Source organism: Xiphophorus maculatus, chromosome 22 (genome assembly GCF_002775205.1).
Source record: "Xiphophorus maculatus strain JP 163 A chromosome 22, X_maculatus-5.0-male, whole genome shotgun sequence".
Taxonomy (NCBI): domain Eukaryota; kingdom Metazoa; phylum Chordata; class Actinopteri; order Cyprinodontiformes; family Poeciliidae; genus Xiphophorus; species Xiphophorus maculatus.
Window position 1 is genome coordinate 9,875,019 of NC_036464.1, and position 24,266 is coordinate 9,899,284.

At 37.3% G+C, this 24,266-nt stretch overlaps 1 protein-coding gene across 4 annotated transcripts in view; it reads right to left on the reverse strand.

Moving 5' to 3' along the window:
• The window catches only part of micu1 (mitochondrial calcium uptake 1), a 42,541-nt gene extending 18,988 nt beyond the window's left edge, over positions 1-23,553 (reverse strand). For 2 of the 4 annotated variants that reach the window (XM_005810988.3, XM_005810987.3), the window contains exons 1-6: positions 23,414-23,553; positions 17,036-17,200; positions 16,116-16,293; positions 12,166-12,328; positions 8,336-8,379; positions 5,837-5,848 (exon numbers count right to left, since the gene is read on the reverse strand). In XM_005810988.3, coding sequence (XP_005811045.1) covers positions 5,837-5,848; positions 8,336-8,379; positions 12,166-12,328; positions 16,116-16,293; positions 17,036-17,199 — 561 coding nt within the window. In that variant the 5' untranslated portion in view covers position 17,200; positions 23,414-23,553. The remainder of the gene's footprint in view (positions 1-5,836; positions 5,849-8,335; positions 8,380-12,165; positions 12,329-16,115; positions 16,294-17,035; positions 17,201-23,413) is intronic. The other 2 variants (XM_005810990.3, XM_005810989.3) reach the window with 1 other exon arrangement.
• Positions 23,554-24,266: the final 713 nt, after the last annotated feature.

Here is a 24,266-nt window from a genome sequence, read left to right on the forward strand (position 1 = left end):
GGGATGGTGATGCGCCTCATACATCTCTTCACATGCCAGCTAAGTTATAGCCAAGTCCACCAGCTGCACACAGATGAATAAGTGAGCTGGCCCACTAGCATGTGAGATGAGGCAGAAACATAGTGCTGACAGAGCTGCTGGCTGAACTCTGAGCTCTGCTGGAGGTTGGACAGTGAAATGTACGGCTGTCATATAGACACACAAAAAGGGTGAAAGGTTTGGCCGGGTCTAATCTTTCCACTGAATGTCAGCACATTAGGCCCCATCCGGCCAAGATTCAAGAGGAAAAGGAAAGAAACAAACGAGGCTCATGTGAGACTGGATGAATGTCTTAGGACTTAGATACAACATTCGCCACATTGATGTCATACTAGAAAATGAGGCTATAAGACTCCACCTTTACTGCACACCAGGGCATCTGGCCAGGGTGCCAATGGCTGCTTAAACTTGGCCTTCAATGTGTGTCGAGACTGCAGTGCTTTGTCACAGATAAGATCTGTGGCCAACACTGCAGCAGCTCGGTAGTAGAGCAGACAGGAAGCTGAAAGACGGAAGGAAGGGCAGGCTAAGCTTTGCTTAATTTGAAACATTAATATTCAGGTTTTCTCAGTGGTTTTAGATGCAAGTTGAAATAACCTGCTAAACTGGGGTATATGCAGAAATGAGTCCAAATGGATCAACATATACAGCATGAGTTCCAGAACAAAATGACTGAAGGATGTAGTAAATAAAAAGACTATAAATCAGAATCAGCACCTGTATGTCCTCTGTGCCACTCTGTGTGATGTGTTAGCTTAAGGGTTTCTGTCACTTTATCCGGTACAACACAATACACAGGTTTCAGGGGAAGCACAATTCAGAATGACTTGCTTGAGGCTAAAGGTAACCGTTGTCTGACTTGGATATTTCTGGACTGTGGCTCAAAGCTCTGACTGTGTAAGAGAAAAGCTAGAAAGTGTTGTGCTGAAAAACACTAAAGGAAAACCATGAAGCATCTTTCACCACCTTAGAGATCAAAAGTCAACATTTACTGATGCATACTGGTGCATGGTAATAAATTGGGATCAAAAGAGACCACTGTTTGTAAGTGAACAGATTGGTGTGTGTGTGTGTAGGATAAATTAATGCATTCATTCTCCACCTCCAACCCCTGGGGTAAATGGATAGCAGGTGCTATGCTAATAACTCTTGATTACTCAGGGAGCACATTTTGAAAAATGGCTCCTTATGTGGAACATTTATCAACAAATTTTATTTGCTTGAGAAAGTGAAGCGTCTTATCACAAAGAAGAGCAAACAAAACAAGCCGAGCAGTTTTATATAAAACCCAACCTCTAATAAGTTTAAAGAGGAGACGCAGAAAGAAAGAGTTAGCTTTGACAGAGAGAAAAACAGACAGAAAGGTTAGAGAAAGACAGAACATTAAACCAAACACTGTGTGGAAAAACAGTGCCATGAAAAGTTCTTCAGCCTGGCAGATTTTGTCTTTTTTGCATTTGTTTCATATCATCAAACACATTTTAACATCAAATAACCTGAGCAAATACAAACCATATTGTTGAAAAGATAATTTAATTTATTAATGTAACAAAGCTATTCAAAACATAATGACTGTATGTGAAAAAGTAAGTTAATTACAGTTTTAGCAGGAATAACTTTTTTTTTATATCACTATGGATAAATTTTGACTCATTGTCAAACAATTGTGGAGGGTTTTCAAGTTCCCATCTGATCCATCAGACTGTCACACTACCACCATCATTCTTGACTTTCCAAAATTCAGATTTATCCCAAAAGTGATGAGACACACACACTCAAATCAATCTCCACTTCTGTCTCATCAATTCATAGAATAGTCCACCTAAAGTCTTGGGGATTATCTGAATATTTTTTGGTCTTTATGTTTTTTTTGATCAGAAGTGGTTTTAACCTGGGAACTCAGAGACAGCTGACATGTTAGCCAAGCTTCTTTCTTATTGTTGAGTCATGAACACCAACTTCAAATTAGGTAAATGCAATCTGCTAGCATGGTAAAATATTGTTTGGGGTTCTATTGTGCTCCTCTAGATTAGCTGAGGTGCTCAGAGTTTTATTCATTTAAGGCACAGGTGTCAAACTCCAGTCCTCGAGGGCCGCAGTCCTGCAGTTTTTAGATGTGCCACAGCTACAAAACACTGAAATGAAATGTCTTAATTACCTCCTCCTTGTGTAGATCAGTTCTCCCAGCCTTGCTAATGACCTAATTATTCTATTCAGGTGTGGTGCAGCAGAGGCACATCTAAAAGTTGCAGGACAGTGGCCCTCGAGGACTGGAGTTTGACACCCCTGATTTAAGGTTTGGAGTCCTAAATCCTCAAAAATGATTAAACCATTACTTAACTGATAGATGTAAGAAATTTTGACTCTAATTTGAGTTTGGAACATGACATGTTGCTTTCTGAAATATTTTAGCCTACTGGATGTGGTCAGACAGGTCCTGTTGAGTGGGTTGGGCTGGTCAGGCAGTAATCAGGTCTTACTGAGGAGATGTGATCAGGAAATTTTCTGAAAACGTCATTTTGTATTTACTAAGGTTATCCTTGTCTAACTTTAAATATGTTTGATGATCAAAAACGTAACAAATCTGAAACGGAAAAATGTGTTTTCCGGATCCATGTACAATATTTTAAAATAAAAATAAAGCTGTGATGATCAAAATGGTTTCCTGGAAGCTTCCTGTGAAATCAGAAAAGGTCAGCATAACATGAGTTGATGTAAAAAGAGGCTCGTTTCCCGTCCAAACTCCACCGCAGTGACAGCAGTGGATTCTCCATCTTAGCAGGTCACACTGAAAACAGTTTAGCTCCACAAAGAGAAATACAGAAAACCACGGCATGAACACTGGGACATTTTTTTTAGATGAACAGACCAAGTCCTGGTTTCAAGAGCTCTGAACCATGCTCTACAAAAAAAATTAAATAATAAAAAAAACTCATGCAGGAATGACATCTCAACAATCCAGAGGATGGATTTGTGAAGGCTCGCAAGCACATCAAAACAGCCTTGACATTTGCTAACAAAGCAGTTCCCTAGATCCAAACCCACGCCGCGATGCCACCATGCGCAGGAAGGAGGCGCCACCACTGGCTACTTTCCTCTGAGGCACAGGCAAATAGAGCAGTGCATGCTGGAGAGAACAGCTGGAGCACTAAAGCGTGTGGAAACTAGAGCTGATACTTCTTAGAGGAAATGACAGGATGAGGAGAAAAGGTGTGTTTCCAAAGCAAGACAGAGGGAGTGCAGGGGAACAGCACAACTATGATCTGCCATCGACTTTATGAATTAGTCATTTTTAGCTGCTCTTCGCATCTCAGCTCGCAAGGATCGACTTTCTTCATAAAGTTCAATTATACACCTAAACGAAACACACTTTAGGGGAGTGACCGCTATCATGTAAATTATGTAGCAGTGCCGCAGCGTTTAATAATCCCTGCAGAGGCAAAGTATAGTCCTCACTTTCAATAATTCAGCAGGGCAGGTATGGCACGCAGCTGCCTGGAACAAGCTAAACAAAAGGGCACCTGGAAGGTCGCCAGCATGTCAAGGAATAATGCAAAGCCTCATGCAGGCGCACACACGGTGGGTAGTACAGCCACTTCACTGGATGGCACCGCCTATTCTTCTCATGGTGAACAGGTTACAACCTGGCCTTTGCTGCGCTCGCCTTATCTTCTCATTACCCAGACTGACAGAGGTATTCAGACCAGGAAACAGGTCTAATCATTCTGCAGATAAAGCAGTAGGTCAAAGCTCTCCTTATTCAGTATAATTGATCATGTGGTGCTTATAGAAAGTATTCACCCCCTTGGGATCAGCAACACTAAAAGTGTTACTTTTACTGTTGCTGCTCCCAAATTATGGAACGATTTTCTGTTACATATTTGAAGTGTTTGTTTCTTGTCCACTTTTAAAACACTTTTTTATTGTTTGGCTTTTAACACATGTTGAGACTTTTGCTCTTACTTCCTTTATAGAGTTTTATTGTTCCTATTGTGTTTTGTCCATTCCATATTTTGAATGTTTATTGATTTTAATCTGTAAAGCACTTTGTGGCTGCTGTTGTCTTAAAGTGCTTTATAAATAAAGTAGTAGTAGTTAGATGTTTTAACCTTTTACAAATCAATCAGAATAAATGTTTTCTGAATGTGTAGTTCTCCTGCAGATTGAAACAAATTGTCCTCCAAGACTTCATGTTTAATCTTCTACCTCTACAAGCCTTCCATAGCTGCTGCCGAGAGACATCCCCACAGCATGATGTGGCCACCACCATGTTTCACAATGGGGATGGCGTGTTTGTGGTGATGATTGTCAGACACATCATCTTGTTTTATGGGCAAAAAGCTACATTTTGGTCTCATCAGACCAAAGAACTTTCTTCCACTTGACTGTTAAATCTCCTACATGCCTTTAGACAAACTCTAGTTGAGCCTTGATATGATATTTCTCATTGCTTCTCTCCCATAAAACTTTGACTGGTAAAAACCCAGGCAACAGTTGTAATCTGCTGCGTAGTCATGGTAACCTGTTGCCTGCTCTCATGCTCTCACTAACCTCCTTAATACATGTTCACTCGGGATGTGAGGATAGCCTGATCTAGTCAGATTTAGACATCCTTCTATTTCTTGACGGTGGATTTAACTTAACTCCAGGGATAGTCAGTGCCTTACAGATTTTTATATCCATCCCCTGACTGATATTTTTCGATAACATTTTCTTCAATTTGGTGGATTGTTCTTGTGTATTCAGTTGCCAAAAATATTGATCAACTCATTGAGAGAGTCTAGCACTAATTGACTGGATCTCTGTTGATTTAGGTTTAGCCACTTTAAAGAGGGTGAATATTTAGTGTTATATTTTTATCATCATTTTGTAGAACTCAGTTTCTACAAAGTGAGAGTGAATATTTAGTGTTATATTTGTATCATCATTTTGTAGAAATCAGTTTTCACTTTGACATTAAATGGGTTTTTTTTTAGTTTTTTTTCTGTCAATAAAGCAAAGTTTTGTTGATTATAATTGATTTGTAAAAACAAAACAATTATGCAAGTACTTTTTTGGTACTGTATTAGAAAATTATGAAGAGATACTGAGCTGTGTATTTCTTTATGATGTAAGCAGCTACTGTGTCCTTATATGTAATGCTAATGCACAAGACCTTTGAGAGCATTTTTAGGCTTTTCCTCCGATAATTCTTTTTACCCTTTAAAATAAAATATTTTATTTCAGCATCTTACATTGAATTTATATAGAAATCCAATATTTACAGCACTAAATCAGTGGAGGAAAAAAAATACCACATAAAAAAATAATAGTTTCTTATAAAAATCCCCAGAGCCAAACTTATTGGTAGCAGTTTGTCTTCTATGACAGTTCACAAAGTTGGAGCACACAAAGAGAAACATCTTTGACCATTTCTCTTAGAACAATCTAGATTATCCTTATATAAGTATTTTAAGTTGCAACCCAGTTTTTCCTGGTTGGAAAAAAATAAATGCACTGTCTGGCTGCAGTACAAAGTAACCATAAACTAAAGTGAAGCCATAATCTGCCGCAGTCTTACACTTACTGAAGCTGAGATTTGCTAAAAAGAAAAAAAGCACTTATGCAGCTGTTCCCCTGAACTAATAAAAGTGAGACGCTACACTCTTCGTCGTATCAGAGGTGTGAGTAATAAAAAGAAGAGGAAGTTCAGGCTACGAGGAGGAAAAGTACACAGGAGTAAGAGTGGAGAAGTGGTGACTACAAAGTGCAGTTAATCATTCAGGTGCAACACATGCTGCCCGGCACACACCCATACCTGCCAGAAGTCCTGCAGAGAGGGAGGGACAGAGCGACACGGAGACGAGGACGGAGGGACGGAGGGAGGGAGGGAGACAGAGGAGAATTAGAAGAAGTGGAGAACCGGACAAGGGGAGGGGAGTTCGTGGGTGGAGATTGGGGTAATCGGTAGGCGGTATGATTTGGAGCAGAGAAAAATGTGTGGGGTGGTTGAGAGATTTGGAACCGAGGATGATGATTTTTATAAGGGAGGGAGGAGAGGAAAATATGGAGGGGAGGAATCATTTTGGGGGGAATGAGAGAGGGTGGCTGATTAGAGCAGGGGAGAGTAATCAACAGTGAACAAAAGCAACACGTGTTCACATTAACGTTTCTGGCAGCTGAAAGCTGGGACGCACCATGATGGTGGTAGAGAAAAGTTCTCTTAACAGCTGAGAGCAGCACAACAATTTATGATCACATAAAAATCTATTTATAAAGAGAAAAAACACACAAATGGGGACAAAATATCAGCTCATGATGCTAATGTTTTATTCAGACTGATCATAAAACGAAATGATCAGTAGCTAAACATTATTTACAGAGTGCACTTATAGAGAGAATATATTTACCTCTTTAAATGTTCCATAAGATGGAGAATAGTTGGCTAAAACGGTTTTTAAATTCAACCATAAAAAGGTTAGAGAGGGGCAAATGCATCTAAATAACTTTCATCATGAACTATAAAGTCAATCGCTTTACAAACACAATATGTATAACATATAGTAAAACACAATATGTGATGCACCTATGAGGTTTACTTTTTTTAAGTTAATTACAGAAATTAAATAGAAATATTGAGAGTCACCTTTAAAGCTTACGTAGATGAATTGTGACAAAGTATTTCAGAATGAAAGCAATATTCACTAGGTTGCATTTTAAATTACTATATCTTAACATTTAAGCCTTTAAATGAACATGAGATTGATTTTTTTGGGCCAAAGCATTTTTAAATGCAACCACCAAAAGGACAGAGGCTACCCAAAAAGAAAGCTCTCGTTTTACTCACATGACCTCCATGACATCAACTTTAGCGTCTGTTTACCACTCCACCCCGAGCTACAGCCCTCTTTTTTCCACCTTTAACCTTATTTACTCACTATTGATGTTCCACCATCGGCTATTCAGAGTCTAATATCTTGGCTTTTTATTTTATTGCTTTTTTTGGCAGATGATCACACTGCTTTATTCTTCCTCCAACTAGTTAGAAGAGCTCATAAAGCTGCAGAGGAATCACGTATTACTCTGAGCAGCCGGGGTGGGCGCAACCGGTCACAGAGGGAACGAAACACTCGGGGTCCCTCTGGTCATGGCAGTAAATTCTCCTGGGTCAACCAAAGCTAAATACGGTACCACAGTAAAAGCCACGTGTCTGGAGATTTGCATGGCAAATAAAAGAGACATGTGGCCTTGAGATAAGGGCAGCATTTACATAAGGGCTGTAAATGAAAAGTGTGTAATTTTGATTTTTGGGATTCTTCATAATTAACACCTTGCTTTTTTGACTGGTGTACGCCACAAGTTCTTTAGATATACATTTTAAATAAGGGTAATTTGAAGTTTCATCAAATGCAGAAGAAAACAAACATGGGTCTTGTCAAAGACACTGACTCTTCGGGGCTTAGTGGGGTTCATCATTATGGAGATTAGGAGCAGATTTATTCCAGCCCGAAGGCTGATAAATTTCATAATGAGATTGGCAACTACAATCTTCACACTTATGATTCTCTAGTATGAAATGAATAAGGATGGGCAGCTCCTGGCTTGGAGGAAAACTCATTTATATCTATGACGGCATTAAAAAAAAAAAAAGAAGAAAAAGGTCACAACTCAAAATCAAAGAAAGCTGTAATGGTTATAATTATGGAAATGGTGACTCATGGTCATGATTTATTTCTTAGTGATGGTAAATAGAAAAAAAAAGATTGTTTGAGGACTGAGATTCAGTCATTCTGTTGGCAAGATGAGACAGCTAAAGACCCCATTGAGCTTCTTCACATTGTTTTTGTAAATAAACAAACTTATATATTCTTACTTAAATCTTACAACAACTCTAGCATATTTATGAAGTGGAAGAAATTGTATGAGGTACACTTTGTATTTGAATTTCAGCTGCACATTTTTGTGGCATGTTTCTGCATTTTTAGTCCATCTTCCATCACTGTAGTTCAGGCTGAATGTTTAGGGGTATCAGAGTAAAGGGGTTGAATACAAATGCAGAACACAATTTTCAAACTTTTTAAATAAAAAGCTCATCATTTTCCATCCACCACATATGTAACATGACAAAAAAAAACAATGGGAAAAAGCTCAAGGGGTCTAAATACTTAGCAAGGTGCTTGGCCCCTTATGAAAAAGCGCACTTAATGACCCAAATAACTTAAGTAGCTAAAATGTACATTGAAATAGAGCAGTAATGATTGAATTATATATATATATATATATTTTTTTTTTCATAAATAAGACTGATGCTTCTTACCTTCCCATCATAGCGTTTTACAATGAACTGATCCAGGCCGAGATCTAAAGATGACACATAAAACAAAGACGTGCAAATTATCAGAAACAGTCTAAATTGATATTAGGAAAACATAACACAGCAGACTGAAGCTAGGAGACGATACAGTGTCATTACTGTACCTTCTGTGATCAATGACCCACGATGGAGATGGATAATAGCCATTAATAAACCATTTCCACTGCTCCAATTCTTTAAAATAAACAGTCTTCTGCATTCAGCTTTTACTATCACGATGGTTAAAAATTACATGTAGTGGTTAGAATGACAAATATGAGATTTAAAATAAGCACTTACAAAGTTGCTGGACATAATAAGGGAGATATGCAGGTTTTATTCAAATTTTGGGCTATCATGACATATATCCAACAAGAGAAATAACAAATTGTGTAAACAAAACATTTTGAAGCCTCTCCTGTTTATCTGCACATAAACACGCTAGTTATTGAGAAAGGAAGAGCTTGAGAGCTGAAATCCTCATTTTCAACTAGAAAAAATTGAACTGTGGTCAGAAACGTACAGATAATTTTTCCCATGAAAATGGAAACATCCCATGGCATGATGATAAATCCAATGGCATGATGGTGCCACCAGCATTTTTCCACCAGCAGTGGTCTTGATCTGCTCAGGGTTGTTTCCATAGTCATTTGGAAAAGTGACATTTTATAGTTTTCAGGCCAGAACACCTTTCACATGTTTACTGTGTCCACTACATGATTTCTGGCAAACTGCAATAAGGAATCTTTTCCCAACAATTAAAAATATCTTACTGCTCCTCCATAAAGGCCAGACATGTGTCATGCATGATTAATTGCTTGTCCAAGTTACCAGGAACTTTTTAGCTGTTTCTATGATTTATGCCTGGCTTTTTCAGATGGATGGCCATTTCTTGGTAAACGATATTCAAAGCTTTGCTATTATTTTACAACCTAACCCAGCTTGAACTCCTTTACTGATGTTTGAAGTTGTTCATTAATGTTCTCCAACAAACTTCTCGGGCTTTCACAGACCAGCTGTATTTATACTGGGATTACATCACACATAGCACTTACAAATTAAGAGATTTATGAAAGTAATGGATTTATTCAGTGGTAAAAAGAGTAAAGAAGGCTGAATATGTACACCTCATGTTCCAGATTTTACAGATAAAGTCATAACTTTAATAATTAACCACGGATAATTATTTCTTTCAAGTCACAATTAAGTGCTTCTTTAAGTTAGTACATCACAAAGAATCTCAATAATATATATAAAAATTAGTGGTTGTGCTACTACAGCTTTTTGTTGTAGTAGTACAACTACTTCACAAGTAGTAGTTGAGAAGTAGTTGCAACTACTTCGCAAGTATTAAATAAATAGTATAAATTCGTCGCAATGAAGTATTAATACTTTCCCAAGGAATCATATTTGGGGAAAATTCTCTAAACTTGTATTTTATGTAGAAGGAAATTCATGTTATGTTTCACTGAATAAAACCTCACGTCTCATCTTCTACTAAAGAGAAAAAAATCTCTTTCTGCTGAAAAACAAAACAATAGAAGCAGAATAAAGTCGGTCATCTGCAGCTCAGACCTCATTATCATTTCTCTACAAATATACGGTTTGGACATATATGGGTTATGGGCCAAGAGAAGCCGAGAGTGAGATGGTTGCTTATAATGAAGATGGGTAAACTATAGCCTTTTCTAATCCTGGGAGAGCTGCAGAACCACAAACCATTGAGGAAAGGTATTAGATCAAACTACTGAAGTTTAATAAGGGGCCAAGCTAGGAGCAGCCTTGAACGTGATTAGAAGATGAAGGTGGTGGAGTGAAGAAGCTCAGTGTAAACGTGTCAGACCATGTTAAGTCCTTATTAAGAGGTCTTGGATGTTTTTTCTGTGAATGAATCCTTCTAGGGCAACAATACTCACATGCTGTGAAATTCCACAGCAAAATGCATGATGCAATCACATCCCATAAAATGTCACTCAAATCCAACACAGTTTTTGCATTGAATAGTAAGGATGTGTGGAGCTGAAACATGTGTTAATGTTCGGCTTCCCGTGGCTGAAGATCAAATCTCTCTCACTGGGTGTCCTGAAATCTGCTCCAGGTTCAGCCGGCTAATTGAAACAGCAACTGCTGTGTCGTGATTCCCTGAACTCCACCCTGCCCACCCGCCCTCCTCATTGCTACGGGTATCTTTATAAGAAGAGCTGTCATGCAGTCTGAGTTAAGAGCTCCAGCAGCTAAAATAGAGCAGGAGGAAAGGGGAAGGTATTCAGGAATGCTGATACAGCAGCTTTGACATTTATTAGGAAAGATGTACGAAAAGAGCCTTTAAATTAGTTTGCATTAGTAACATAACAACTTAACATTTAAGTTGAGTACGAAATCACTAGTATCAATCTTTCCGACATCCCAAGTTCAAAAAAATAAATGCAACTTAAGTATTTTTAATGTCTACTTTAATGTTTAGGTTGATTAAAGTCCCTAACTACTTAATATAATCTAATACAATATCTAATGCAGGATTTTTGTTTTGGTTTGGTTTTGAAGTTTTAGTATAAATAAAGCCATTACACTTTTTACATGAAGGGATTTAAAGCATTTAAATTAAATTAAAATTCCTTCAATGGAACTTAAACATTTTCATACAGAATGTAGATGACGGTAAGGGAGGCAAAATGTCTCCAAAGGTCACTGCAAGAGCTGTTTCTTACCAGAAACATCTTTATGTCAGAAACATTGATGTCAACCCTTTTGGGTGAAGGTGTGTTCTGTCGCCTGGCTGGACAAGCAAATCCACATTACTGTAACTTTCCACGGGTTTGTCATTCAGGAAGGGCAGCATTTTAGAATCTAAAAGCACTTACCAGTAAAGTTATTTCAAGTAATTCCTATAACAACAGCATAGTTATAGTTTTATATTACTTAGGAATTCACTTCTTTTTATAGATTCTACTCTAGCTACCAGTTGGTGGAGAGATTTTATCAACAGCAACTCACAGTTTAAAATAAGAACCCAATGAGTTTTATGTGCTTCAAGTAAACTTCCTCTGTAAATTTCCAAAGGATCGAGGGATAAGCAAGTCGCCATGGCAACCATTAGACACCATCTTATTGCCAATCCGTTGTCTGGGAGGCAAGCCCAAAAACGTCTCTTCTGTCCCAACATGAGATAAAGACTGAGTTTATGGAAACAGAACCTTAAGTGGGACAAGGAATCGTTTCAAGAGTTGATGATGTGAACTCTATGAAATACCGGGACATGTTTTATGAAAATCAGATGATAATAGGTCATTATCAGGTCGTTCAGCAGATAAACCCAACAGAAAACTTGCAGGGTGAACAGAACATAAGATCATCTAGAAAATTTATAAAGGATTGGTCAAAGATCCCTGTACATTCTGGCCTTGGGATTTGTTATAAGAGGAGACTAAAGGCCATCCTAATAGCAAAAGTAGGTTGTAAAAAGATTAACAGCAAAGTTGCAAAGTGTCATTGGATTTCCCCTGACTGAATAAATGTACTCAACTTAAAGGTTGAATTAAAACTATACATATTCTAAGGATCTTTTCCTCAAGATGTGCCATTACGTCTGGAAAGAGTCATGTTCATAGTAGTAATAAACCTGGACTTCTATACAGTGTGTTTTATATGTGCATTTGAGAATTAAAGTCTAATCCTGGCCTTATAATTTACACTCTCTTGAATTTACAACATTCTTATGATACAAAAAAAACAAAGTAAATCTGAACTGTAGTTAGAAACATGCTACCCTCCAGAGACTAAGCAGAGGAACTCACTCTCAGGCTGCTTCTCATTGGGTGTAATGGAGCGGATGAAGTCCTGTGGGGTCATGTAGACCTCAGCATCCCCTTGCTCGTTGATGACCTTCAGAGTGGCGAAATAGCGGAAAATCTTGTCTGGAGTCGAGTACGCCCTGATTCTGTTCTCATATTCCATCACCTGCCAAGCGAAGAGTTAAAAATTAACTAAAGCTTCAACACATGAGGAATGAAACATTTTTAAGCAGTTTATTATGAATTGTAATAAATCCAGCTGTTCTGTGAAGGCCTCAGGAGTTTAGAAGACAATATTAGTTAAGATACATCATCATGGACTCTAGCCAGAAAAACTAACAGTGCACTCTGGCTATGAATGCACCATCCCCAATGTGAAACATGGTGGTAGCAAGACAGTCGATGCAAAGATGGAGGGAGCTAAAAAAAAATGTAATCCTGAATGAAAACCTGATAGGACTTTGACTTGAGACTGGGACAGAGGTTCATCTTCCAGTAAACCAAGTCCAAACATTCGGCTGGAGCTAATAAAGAAATAGTTTAGATCAAGGTATATAAATATTCAAGTGTTTCTATATATAAAAAATGCTGTTTTTACATAAAAAAGGTGAAAATACCAATAAAATACGTGTTGATATTTAGTCACTTCAAACTACAAATACAGGTTAAAGTTTGAAGTAAAGTAATTTTGGTCCGGCATTAGGCATCTGTGAATCATAAAATCAAAAATCAGTTTGGTTTTAATTTTATCGCAGTATGTTCTAGTTCTATTGTGACAGCAATGAAGATTATGATAAAAAAAACAACTATTTATTACTTATTTTTTAGGTAACTGTATGATTGTGACAGAATATTCATACTGTTCTTGAAAAACAATCCTATTTGAAATTTCATATTATATTATTCATATTATTTCATAATATTTCACAATAAATGATCAACAAAACGATAACAGCCCAACGCAACTCTATGTTCTACAGTGAGGAAAATCTCTTTCAAGAGTTTAGAGAGCGAGTGAGCGGTGAATCAGAGTGAAGAAGCAGGAAAGTTTGCCGTCAGCTCAGATGGAGCAGTTTATTAACCTCTTTCCTGAAGCAACACATCATCAGAAGAGGAAGTCTGTGCTCTCGGTGTCAATATGACTGGCAGCTTCAAATGAACGAAGACCGTGGAGTTATTGCAGCCGCACAAACACAATCAGCACTGCATCAATGACATGTCCAGCTGATTCTGATAACAGAGCTAATTTATTCAGCTCTGTTGCACACATTAGTCACATGAACTGTTTGTTTTAACCATCCACTTTCAGCAGAGTATCTGAAACAGATGCTGCATTGCTGGAAAACTGACAGAGAACTGCGAGGTTAGAAGCTAAGTGGTCCTTTCATGTGACACAGAGCAAGCTGTTTACAATAGCTACTCCCCGTGGAAAAGCACAACACGTTTTAGGGCTTCAGGTATTTCAGACTGTCATTATGTTCAATTTGGTAAAAGGGTGTTTGTGAGACAGACACAGACACAGATCAAGTGCAGAGGAGAGATTTTTCTTCTGATGCAGTGTGCTTCACCACATATGAGTGTTGAATCTTTTGGTATCAAATAAGCTTCACTTGCTTTTCAGTCATGCAACATTTAACATTCACATTAACTGCAAAGGCCTACATGCACAAAAAAACTGAGAAAATATCCAAAAATCCAAGACCTCTTGTTAATTTTTTTATTTAGATGTTTAGTAAGTGTTTAGATAAGTGAACCAGTGATATTAAAGAGATTACTCGAGTCGATTTTACTAGTTCAACACCAAATATACATAAAAATGGTTTAATAGGCACAATGGAAACCATTTTAACACTACAGCAGTCTTCCTCATCTCAACTCTTGGGGGTACAACCAATCAGCGCCAAGGAAAATGAATGTCGCTCCTGGATTGGCTGGTTTGAAAATGGCAGCCAATAGCATGTCACGTAGCTGTGCGTCTGGGTATTAACGCTTTCAAAGCTGCATTTTCTTTCAAATATTTTAGATATGCGCTACAAAATGACTTACGAAAAGGTGGATTTCCTGCAAATAATTTTAAGTTGCACAGAAAAAAACACGAATAGATCAATCCATGAATACAGACAAAGTTTACCAAGTTTTATAGCTCTACCAAGATTTATAAAATATTATAACTAAACCTTTATATAACTGATAAAATATCAGCACCTCTTTCACAAGAGGGACCTGGCATGTCATTGTGGACAAGACAGACAACAACAACAAAAACTAAAAGCAAAACTATCAAGTGGGTCTAATTAGACAAATAAAGTGCAGGAGTTATTGATGCAGTAACAATTTAAAGGTAAAAATATAAGAATATAGTAATAATTTAAGATGTAAAACCCCAGCACAGTTTGAAGAATTTCTGTAGTTGGTTTCTTAAGATGGAGTGGAAAGTTTTCAGTGAAACAAGTTCTGACAGTTTCAGTTCAGAGTGAGAGGCGTTCCAAGGCGAGAGGGCAGAGATACTGAAAGCCTTATTCCTGTTTCAGTTTGAGCAAAACGAGCAGAAAAATACCAAATGTAGTTTGATCATAAGGAATAACAGCGTTCGGTTTTAAACAGTATAGTGCATAAATAAGTAAGAAACAAGCTAAAAGAGCATTGTAAACCAGAGTCATCCAGTGTCCATATGAAGAACTCAAGGACAGTAGGCAACAAGCTGAAACACAAGTATGAGTGAAAAACTCGCAGATGTCAGGAGCTTCTGAACTCTGAGGCAGAATCATGACTTGTTTAAGTCATAGAAAATGAGCTTCACGATTAATTTGAAGATCAAATTTTTAATATGAACATTGAAAGAAAGCTCCCTGTTAATAATTAATCCCAGTTACTTGTAACTAGCAACCAGCTAAAGAGTTTTATCTTGAGCAGTTCTTATTAAGAGGATTTTCTTCAATGGAATAGATGAAAAAAAAGCCTTATTCTGTATTTTTCTGCTTTTAAAACCAGTTTTAATTGCTCCAGACAAATCTGCAATGCATCAAAGGCGGACTGTAGAAATTTAAATGCCTGAGTGTGAATAGCCGTTCTCTCGTATATTTAAAGCCTTCTGCATTAGCAAAATGAAGATTAAAGTTTGATTCACTGAGATTTAAAGTATTTAAAGTATTTCTTTGTATTGCAAAAAAATCCCTATTCATGACACAAATCTGAGGAAAGGTATGAAAGGGTGTAGCAGGTTTTAATTATAATTTTACAAGATTTTCAAATACCATTGAATTAATAGTTTGAAAGCAAAGTGATGACACTGCAAAACTTTATTGAACAAAGTAAAAAATTTAAAAAGGCAATTATCAAAACATACTGTCCACTTTCTCAAAAGTAAAGAGAAAATACTTAAGCTTAGAAAACTTTAAACCATGTTTAAGGTGTGTGTACTTTCCACTGCATTGTAAATCTATAAGTTGGATCACTTCAAGGATGGTGAGAGCATAAATTGCTTTCTGGACCTGAGAGTTTAACTAAGTTTTCTGCTGCTGCGGAGGAAAGAGTGACTGCGCAATGTTCTCATCTGCAGTCATAATTCATATATGCCAGCAAAATGGCATCATATTTCATCTTAAAAAATGGTCCCTATTGTTCATAGTCTTCCTCCTCACTCATTTTTATAATAATAATAATAATAATAATAATAATAAGCAACAAAGAGTGTTTATTTGGCAAGAAAACCTGTCTCTCTTGGTCACCCTTCTGTTTTCGCTTTGTCATCTGATGCCTAATTAAAAGCAATAAAATCCTCAAGAATAATAACTTTCTGTTGTTTATGACAGTGGTAATGCATACTGATTACCTCCGTATGTCACTTTAAATGCTTGCTTAAAATACACTAGCGTTTGCATATCAAACATCGATTATTGGACGCCGTTCTGGTGAGTGACTGAACTGCTGCAGGCCTATAGTTTATTGATTACCTTGCGGTCACGGAATCCTGAGCGGGGTTTCTTCTTCTTCCCCTCTTCGTCTTGAGCTCCCTCGTCTCCGCTGCTGGACTCCACCGATTTCTCAGAGTCTGCGTCCCTCACGAAATCGGCTTCCTCTCCAGCCACTCGCTCAGAGTGTTGAACAGAAGGTCCTGCATCAGCATATGCTCTGGTGTTTAGGGATTAAAAAACACAAGAGAAATAAATCTTAATACCAATAAAATAGTTTTATGCTGCCATGCATGATTATTTAAAACTATTTATCTCCATGCTTTACAAATTGGAGTAGAATTATGAAGCGGAGATCAGATTTTAATATGAAGTTTAATGTGAACTACGGCAACGAAGCCGAAAGGTGTTTTTCCACAGGGGTCAAGGCAAAGTCCCACTCGACCATTTTTATGCAACTGAACTGAAAGTTAAAATAATAATAAAAATAATAATAAAAAGCACCAGAAAGGCTAAATAATTCAAATTAATGCGACATGAGGAGAATGAAGTGTGCAGTGAAGGTCTGGAACCGTCTCATCCCATCAGTCTAAAATGCCCTGAGGGTCCATCAATCACTGCGCCTGGCTGCTGCAGCTCAGTCGCTCTGTCCCTAAAGAGTTTTAGCTTTAGCACTTCCCCTCCTCGCCCCACAATGCTCTGCCTTAACTAAGCACCAGTCTTCTTACTAATGGACAGCCATGAAACACTGAGAATAATTACATTATATTAGAAGTGCTAAAAACTAAAACAGCTCATCTGAAGGGGAAGCCACTTCACAAAGATGAAGAACTACCTTTAACAGATAGAGGAAAGGAAAAAATGCTTAAACTTATCATTTAGTGAGAAGCAGGATCAAAGTCTTAAAAGTTGGTCACTTTTATTCTTATAAAAAGTCAAATGTGTGCAATGAAGTCTCTTACCTGTTCCAGAGAAGTCCAGCACTCGCAGACGCACCAGTTACACCAGCCAGAGCGGCCAGCATCAGCCTCCTCCGGCCAGATGTGCTGGCCGCCCTGCTGTGATAGCGGCGGGACAGCTGGGTCAGTCCCACTGAGACTGCGGACAGAGCCCGCAAGCGGAACATGCTGCAGAGAGGGAAGACTGAAGTTACTCAGCATGATGACACAGATACGACCATAACAAATGTTATTATTCAGGTTTTCTTTAACTGTATGAACTGTAATAAGGTGAACATTGTAGGTGTGTCTGTTTCAATTAAACAAACTAAGGAGTTTCTGGTTCCAAGGATTGATCCAAGGATTCCCACAATGAAGCATGGAGGAAGAAGTAAAGCGTTTTTGCTGTGCTTTATGCAATGTCAGCCATCTTTAGCAGGACCGATTTGGAAAAGTCATGATATAATTTCGTGTGACTATGTCTTACAAAAAAAAGTGTACTGCATGCCGCTATCAGTAAAAGAGCAGAGACATTATTACTCAACTGCCATTGTTCCACAAAAACCACAGGTGACCATGCAGAAAAGAAAGGAAGAAAAAATACAGCTTAAAAGTTTTTTATTCAATAAATTGCTAAGTTTATGAAGCAGGGAAAAACTTATTTCTGGAACTGGATTGAAATAATGAGCCGAATTCTGAGTAAGGTAGCATAGTTTTGTTTGTTTACAGTAATGAGGAAGTTGAACATAATATAACCTGATATATATGAAGATCAACAGATTTGCATAATGTTAAAAATGATGTCCTGGCCTGGTTATGATTAAATGCACTTTTACACATGCTCTGGAGTGAGTTTATGGGTTTTTGCACACAGCATTTAATTCCGAATCATAGATTCACCCGTTTTGCTAAAGCTCATTTTGGTTTAATTTTTTCAAGCTATTATCTTCTCAAAATTAATTTACTACTCTTAGGAACTCTTTTTCTGCCATATAAATAGCCAATAAAAACACATTTATGTCTTTTTAGATTATATTTGAGTAAAAATAATGACTTTATCCAACCCAATGTGAAGATCTGAAAAGCCGTACCAGGAAAAATATTTATACAGCACAATTAACATTTCCCTTTGTGAAACTGCCTTCACCAAGCACTAGAGGCAAAACGAGATGGTATTCAAATCGGTGCATAAATATACTGGAACCTTCCTTCAACACAAAGCAATGCTGAAACTAATTTCTAGCGGTGCGGCTAAGCTCCAGAACTCCATTTTCAGCTGTGCTGCTGTCTCTTAACTCCTGTCACGCAAAGATGATTAACAATTAAGCAGAGGTCTGCAGTGGTGAGTCTGTAGCTCCCATGTGGGCACTTTTTAAACCAAGTGACGGAGAAGTTAACATCATTGAGGCCTACAGCAACCACCTGTTAATGTCACTTTAACAATTGAGGAATTAACTACCAAGTGGATTCAGCAAGAGAGAAACAAGACATTGAGAATGCTATTTGTAGCTCTCAGTAGCACGTCGTAATGAAGGCTGAGGGAAACAGTAATACCCGAAACGAGCGCAGCTGAAAGGTTGCACCATTTTAGAAAATCATCTGTTATTGAAAATTTTCTTCTTTCCTCTCTGCTGTGAGAATCTGTCTAACTTGCCAAAGTGGCATAAAAATCCAAGTTCATAACACTTGGAATATGTTAGCCAACAATCATGTCACTCCAAAACAGTTCTTTATGATATGAAAATTACACAGGCTGATAATACAATGATGTAATTTAGCCTTGCACGTCAATCATCTTTGACGTGTGACAAAAAGCCCACCACAGATATGTTCACTAACGTACCTGAAAGCAATCTGATGTAAAAGCAAACATCTGGTTTGTTCATATTTATCAGTCATATTTGTAGCAGCCGAAACAGAATCTGCCTGACAACATAAAGTTGGTTAGAGGATCTCAAAAATCAACATATCATGCTAGGACCAAAAAGAAATTCCAGAACTGAAGAAAAACAAAGTAATTGAAATCAATTTGTCCAAAATGGTTACAAAACTATTTATGTCGCTTTGGGACTCCAGTGAACAAAGTAAGCACTCCTAAACAGGCAATTTATGCTCAGAAATCCTCCAGTGTGGCAAAATTAAAACAATTTCAAAGTCTCACTCTGTTTTTGGAAATGCTTGACATGCACTTTGAGCAGTTATTGCAATCACGTTTTCCAATTACGACCATGTCAGTAGAAGACATGAATATGTATGTTAACCAAACATATTCAAAGTTTTCATTTTGAGGATTTGGGCCATATAGCTCTATGGCTAAAAATGTCAATATACAGTCAAAGATGTCACCAAAAAATTCCTTTCAGGATGTCAAAAGTGAAGTTACTATTAATACAGCAGGGGGGCTTGAGACCAGCCAATATAACTAAAGCTTGACATTTTACAATTAATCATTTGTTAACTCAAAAAAAAGCTTCTGCTTAATTTGAAGACATAATCTCTGCTGTATAAAGTTTGGAATAAAAATCAAAGCACTTGTGACACAACTTGCCATTCAGAAACCCCAAAACTTTTTTCCAGTTAAGAAAAAAGCTGTAGTGTGTAAAATAATTGAACAAAAACCAATCAGGCTCTTTATAGGCCGATGATTTCTGGTTTTCTTGAGGACTTGACCTGTAGGACACAATTTTCTTTCCAAGGATTACAACACATCAAAATGCAAACTTTCATCCACATTAAGAAGAATTATATAAAAAAAACATTATCTATAAAGACAAATGGGTACTGCAAGCAATAGCAGCTTTGAATACAATAGAAAATGAAGAGATGACCCTCATATTCTGTATGCTTCAAATTATAACCTGTATCTGGTTTTTGCTCAATCCAAAACAAGGCGCATCAGTACAAGCTGCTCAATACTGCAGCTACAGATCAAAACTACGTAGATTTTAATTTGAAGCATCTAATGTAGAGCGCAAAAAGGAAAGCAGAAGACATAGTCAAATATGCAACCAATCAATCACTGTGAAACTGGGAAAGGGAAATGGAAACTGTTAACAATGGAATAGGATTGAAATGAGAGAGGAGACATGTTGACCTCTAATGTTTTTTTTTACGTGGCTCAAGCACCTTGAACAGCTACTTATCCAGGGTTAAAACACAGAGAAGGAAACCTGGATGGCATATTTCTGTAATCACACCATCTCTCAGATTCCTCTGAACAACTGATCAGAAGCTAGATAAACCAAAGCCTACGGAGTGTTTGTCTTGATCTAATAATGTGTCTGCATCCTTCAAAGACAAGACACAGGATTCACAAGATCACTTTTAGACTCTTTAGAAACAGAACAACACCAATCAGACAGTTTTTCTTTGACTTGATTGATCAGCAGACAAATATTGAATGCCACCCAGTGTCCAGAGCTCAAATCAACAGGAACTCTGTGGCGGCTCCTTGAAAAGGATTTCTACAAGAGAGCTCCTCACAATCTGAGAGGCTTGTACTTTTGTAAGGCAGACTCAGCTATGCTGCAGAGACAAGATGTACGTAGGTTACTTTGTTTTATGAAAATGTGCTTCGGCAAAGCTTTAGTTTAAGTTTTACCAACATGACCTAAATTATTACACCTTTTTATTTCATCTTAGCTTCTAGCATATTCATTTATCAGCTGAACTGTACCAGAAAACTTACACACACATTCAGTCACAATGAAAACCTTTTTCACTGTGACTGAAAAAGGTTTTAAAATGATTCACCAAGGTTTCTCTTTGTTCTTCAAATCCCAAAACATTTGGTATTTTAAAAAGAATGTGTGAACTTTAGTGAGCAACTGCACATTGATAATTATTATTTTTTAATAGTGAACCTGTAAAGCTTCAACAGCTTCATGCATAAGTCAAGATGATCTTGTAATTGAATTTCTTTCTTAATTTCTAATGGATTTCAAAGCATCTGCAGCCCATTTTCTTATATTTGTTACAGTCCTTGTAAATAAAAATAAAATAAATGGATAATCCAAATTAGAATCAGGAGATCAGTTAAAACTGTCAAACTGTTCACAAATTGTGCATGAAATTCCAGAACAAAAATATTTCTTTTAACCTACAAATCACAAAAGAATCATAAAATACTGCATATATATTCTAATCTGGAAGACCAGCATTTACGGTTGTATTCTCAGTTGAAACTTGTGATCCACTCACATATTGATAAAAGCTCAACATCCCGTATTACTCTGGGATGTTTCCTTCCTCCAAACCTTGGGCATAAATAGATAGATGGGTTTAATCTATGGAGAAGCAGGAAGCAGAACATCAAAAGCTCTTTGTCTGAAGGCAACGCTCACCATCACCAACCTAAGGAGACATCTAGATTGATCAAATAATGATTTGGAGAAAGCTAACCCAAACTATAGCTCAACAAAAGATGCTCCTCACGCTACAGCTGAACCATAGCAACAATCTTCCTGAACAAGCAGCAGAGGGTGGATCAACAATGCTTGGTTAGCTTTGTGACATTAATCGTTAGCACCGGAAATAATGCCCACAAAAAGGAGCTTTGTCAAATTGTTCCCTTTTTTAATCTGACTGTTTAAAACCAGCCTGCTATAGATAGTGGCAGACAGATGGTTCATCCAATTCGCTGCCAAATATGCTTTGAACGGGAGGCTAAACAAGCCAAGATGACTCCTCATAAGAAACCATATGGTGCATAAGGTCATACCAATTAAAACTATTTCAGACTTTGCTGAAGTATTGGCAGGTCAAGAACTTATTAAATACAACTTTTACAACATTATATCTAAGCAATGTGTGTTTAAAAATGGACATCATAGACAATGGCATCATAACAGACGATAATAGAGGCAGTGTAGTCACTCACGAGAGTCATCGCTGACTATATCCAACAGGAAGATCTGCTTCATAAGTAAAACTGGTAACTTTACAGCAGAAAATATGATTCAAACTCCTAAGAGATGTGACAATCAGGCTTCTTCTGGCTCATTTTGATTTAGTTTTCTTTTTTTGTGCAAAAAAACAAAACAAAACAATAATTTTATTCAAGAGACAATACAGTAAAATATGTACTGCAAGTTTCTTATTTAAGGTGTACATTTCATAAAGAAAAAGAAGAGATTACAAGATTAACACCATGCATCAAGTCATATACAACCAGGGGATGTTTTGTATCTGTTTTGGTCGTGTCCAAAAAGATCCACGATAAAGAGGTCAATGTGAGCTACTTTAATAACCTGATCAAATATGTTGTAATGTAACATTTTCAGAAAATAATTTAAAATTAATTCCTACTTATGTAAAAGTTGAACACTTTTATGACTTCTTACCTGCAAAACTAAGCAAAATACTCAACTGCAAAGAAAAATAAATTAATATTTATTAATGGTTAAGTCTGTAGGAAACAAAATGTGATATTTGTTGAAATGTTAAGATAAGATAGGTGTAAATTCATTTACTGACCCAGAGGGTCAGTTTGAAGTGGTTTCCAGAAATTACAATGAGACAACCAGCCATCTACCTTAGGCATAACATCGTGACCCCTATTGATGTCTTGGTTCTACTTTGTCTGCCAAAACAATCCTGACAAATAGAAGCAAAATGACATAAATGGAAATGCAACTAATCATACAAGATCACGTTTTTTCCATTGGTCTAGTTCGGATGCTTTCATGCCCATTGTTGGTTCTTTCAGAGAAATATATATCCCACCAACTGACAGGTACCATAATGAATAGAGATGAGTTATTCACTTTTTTTTTTTTTGCTTCAAAAGATAAACATGATGCCTTATGACTGCATGTCATTACCAATCAGGCACAGGAGAAAAAAAAATCCCTTTTAAAATCTCTTTTAAAATGTATGCTTAAGGGTCTTTCTGTGCATTAAACCGAGCATAAGGTGTAGGATGAGGTTCTTAGTTTTATAAATCCCACCAGTGTCTGAATGTCTTTTGTTATTTGCCGCACATGAGTATCAATATGTCTACAAACATAATGCATATGTTTATTTTATTGTAACCTTTGATATTCTGTAGTAAACGATGAAGCCCCAAAGTTGTTCTGCTTATAGAGACCTCGGTGTTTTGTTTTTAGCCGTCAACGTATTTAGCAGCAGTCTACGGTGACCCAAGCTTTATGGTTATCTCACTGATGTGTACTACTAAAAACATAATCGTTTTAAAAATCTAATTGAATCTTATAAGCCTTGTCATGGCTCAGATTTGGCTGTCTCGACAGGTAACTATCATTTTTCGCAGCTAATGCTAGTTAGCTTCCCAGTGAACGCAGGGACACATTAGTGCTGTCAGCTACTATTTTACCGACTGACTAACAGCACAATTCTGTTAACAAGCAGTTTTATAGCTACTAAAGTATTATTGTCACTCACATTGAAGGCGACTACACCACCCGTCAGTCCAGGTACGATCAAGTCTTCTCCTTAGGATTAAACCTCGTCCAATTCAGAGATGCAGCAGCGAGTTGAGTTCCGTGTTCAGCAGCAGACAGCGGGGATGGACATCTCTGCAACACCGCCGAGCGGTGCTCCACATTAGGGCTCCCCTGACACCAACCCGCTGTCCCGGACGGACAAACGCTCTCAAAAATAAGGAAATAAGATGTGTGTGGGTGTTTTTGTTTGTTTGTTTGTTGTTGTTGTTTTTTCCCAGTAATGCTGCATCGGGGTTAGCTTACTGATAAATTATATCGCACAAAATTGAGTTTAATGGCAAAAAATCTCATGTTTTAAATTGTATCACTTTTTAACATGCCAAACAGAATAACCATAATGGTGCTTTGCAATAGTTTGTATATTCTTTAAGTACGTTCTCACCAATCTATCACTGGACAACACAGGACAAACAACCAGCCATTATAACAGACATCAGTTAGTTATGTTTTGGACTGAGAGGAAGGTTACCCTCCAGAGAGAACCCACAGATGCAAAAGCAATAAATAAGGAAAGTCTGGGTGTATTTGTGTTCAGCTTTCTTCCATCAATGTTTTAAAGAACCACCTTTCACTGCAGTTATAGCTGCAAGTCTTTTGGACTCTACCAGAAAGATAGCTGAAAGTCAGATTGGATGGATTTCCTTGCAGCTTTGGCTGTACTGTATATTTAAAGTGTTGATGAAGTCTTTTATAAACTTCTATAAGGTGTTCTGGCATTATAGTCCTGTATTTAGCTATATTTATCTTCCCATCAAGTCTTACCAGCTTAACCCAGCTTTAAATTTCTCCAT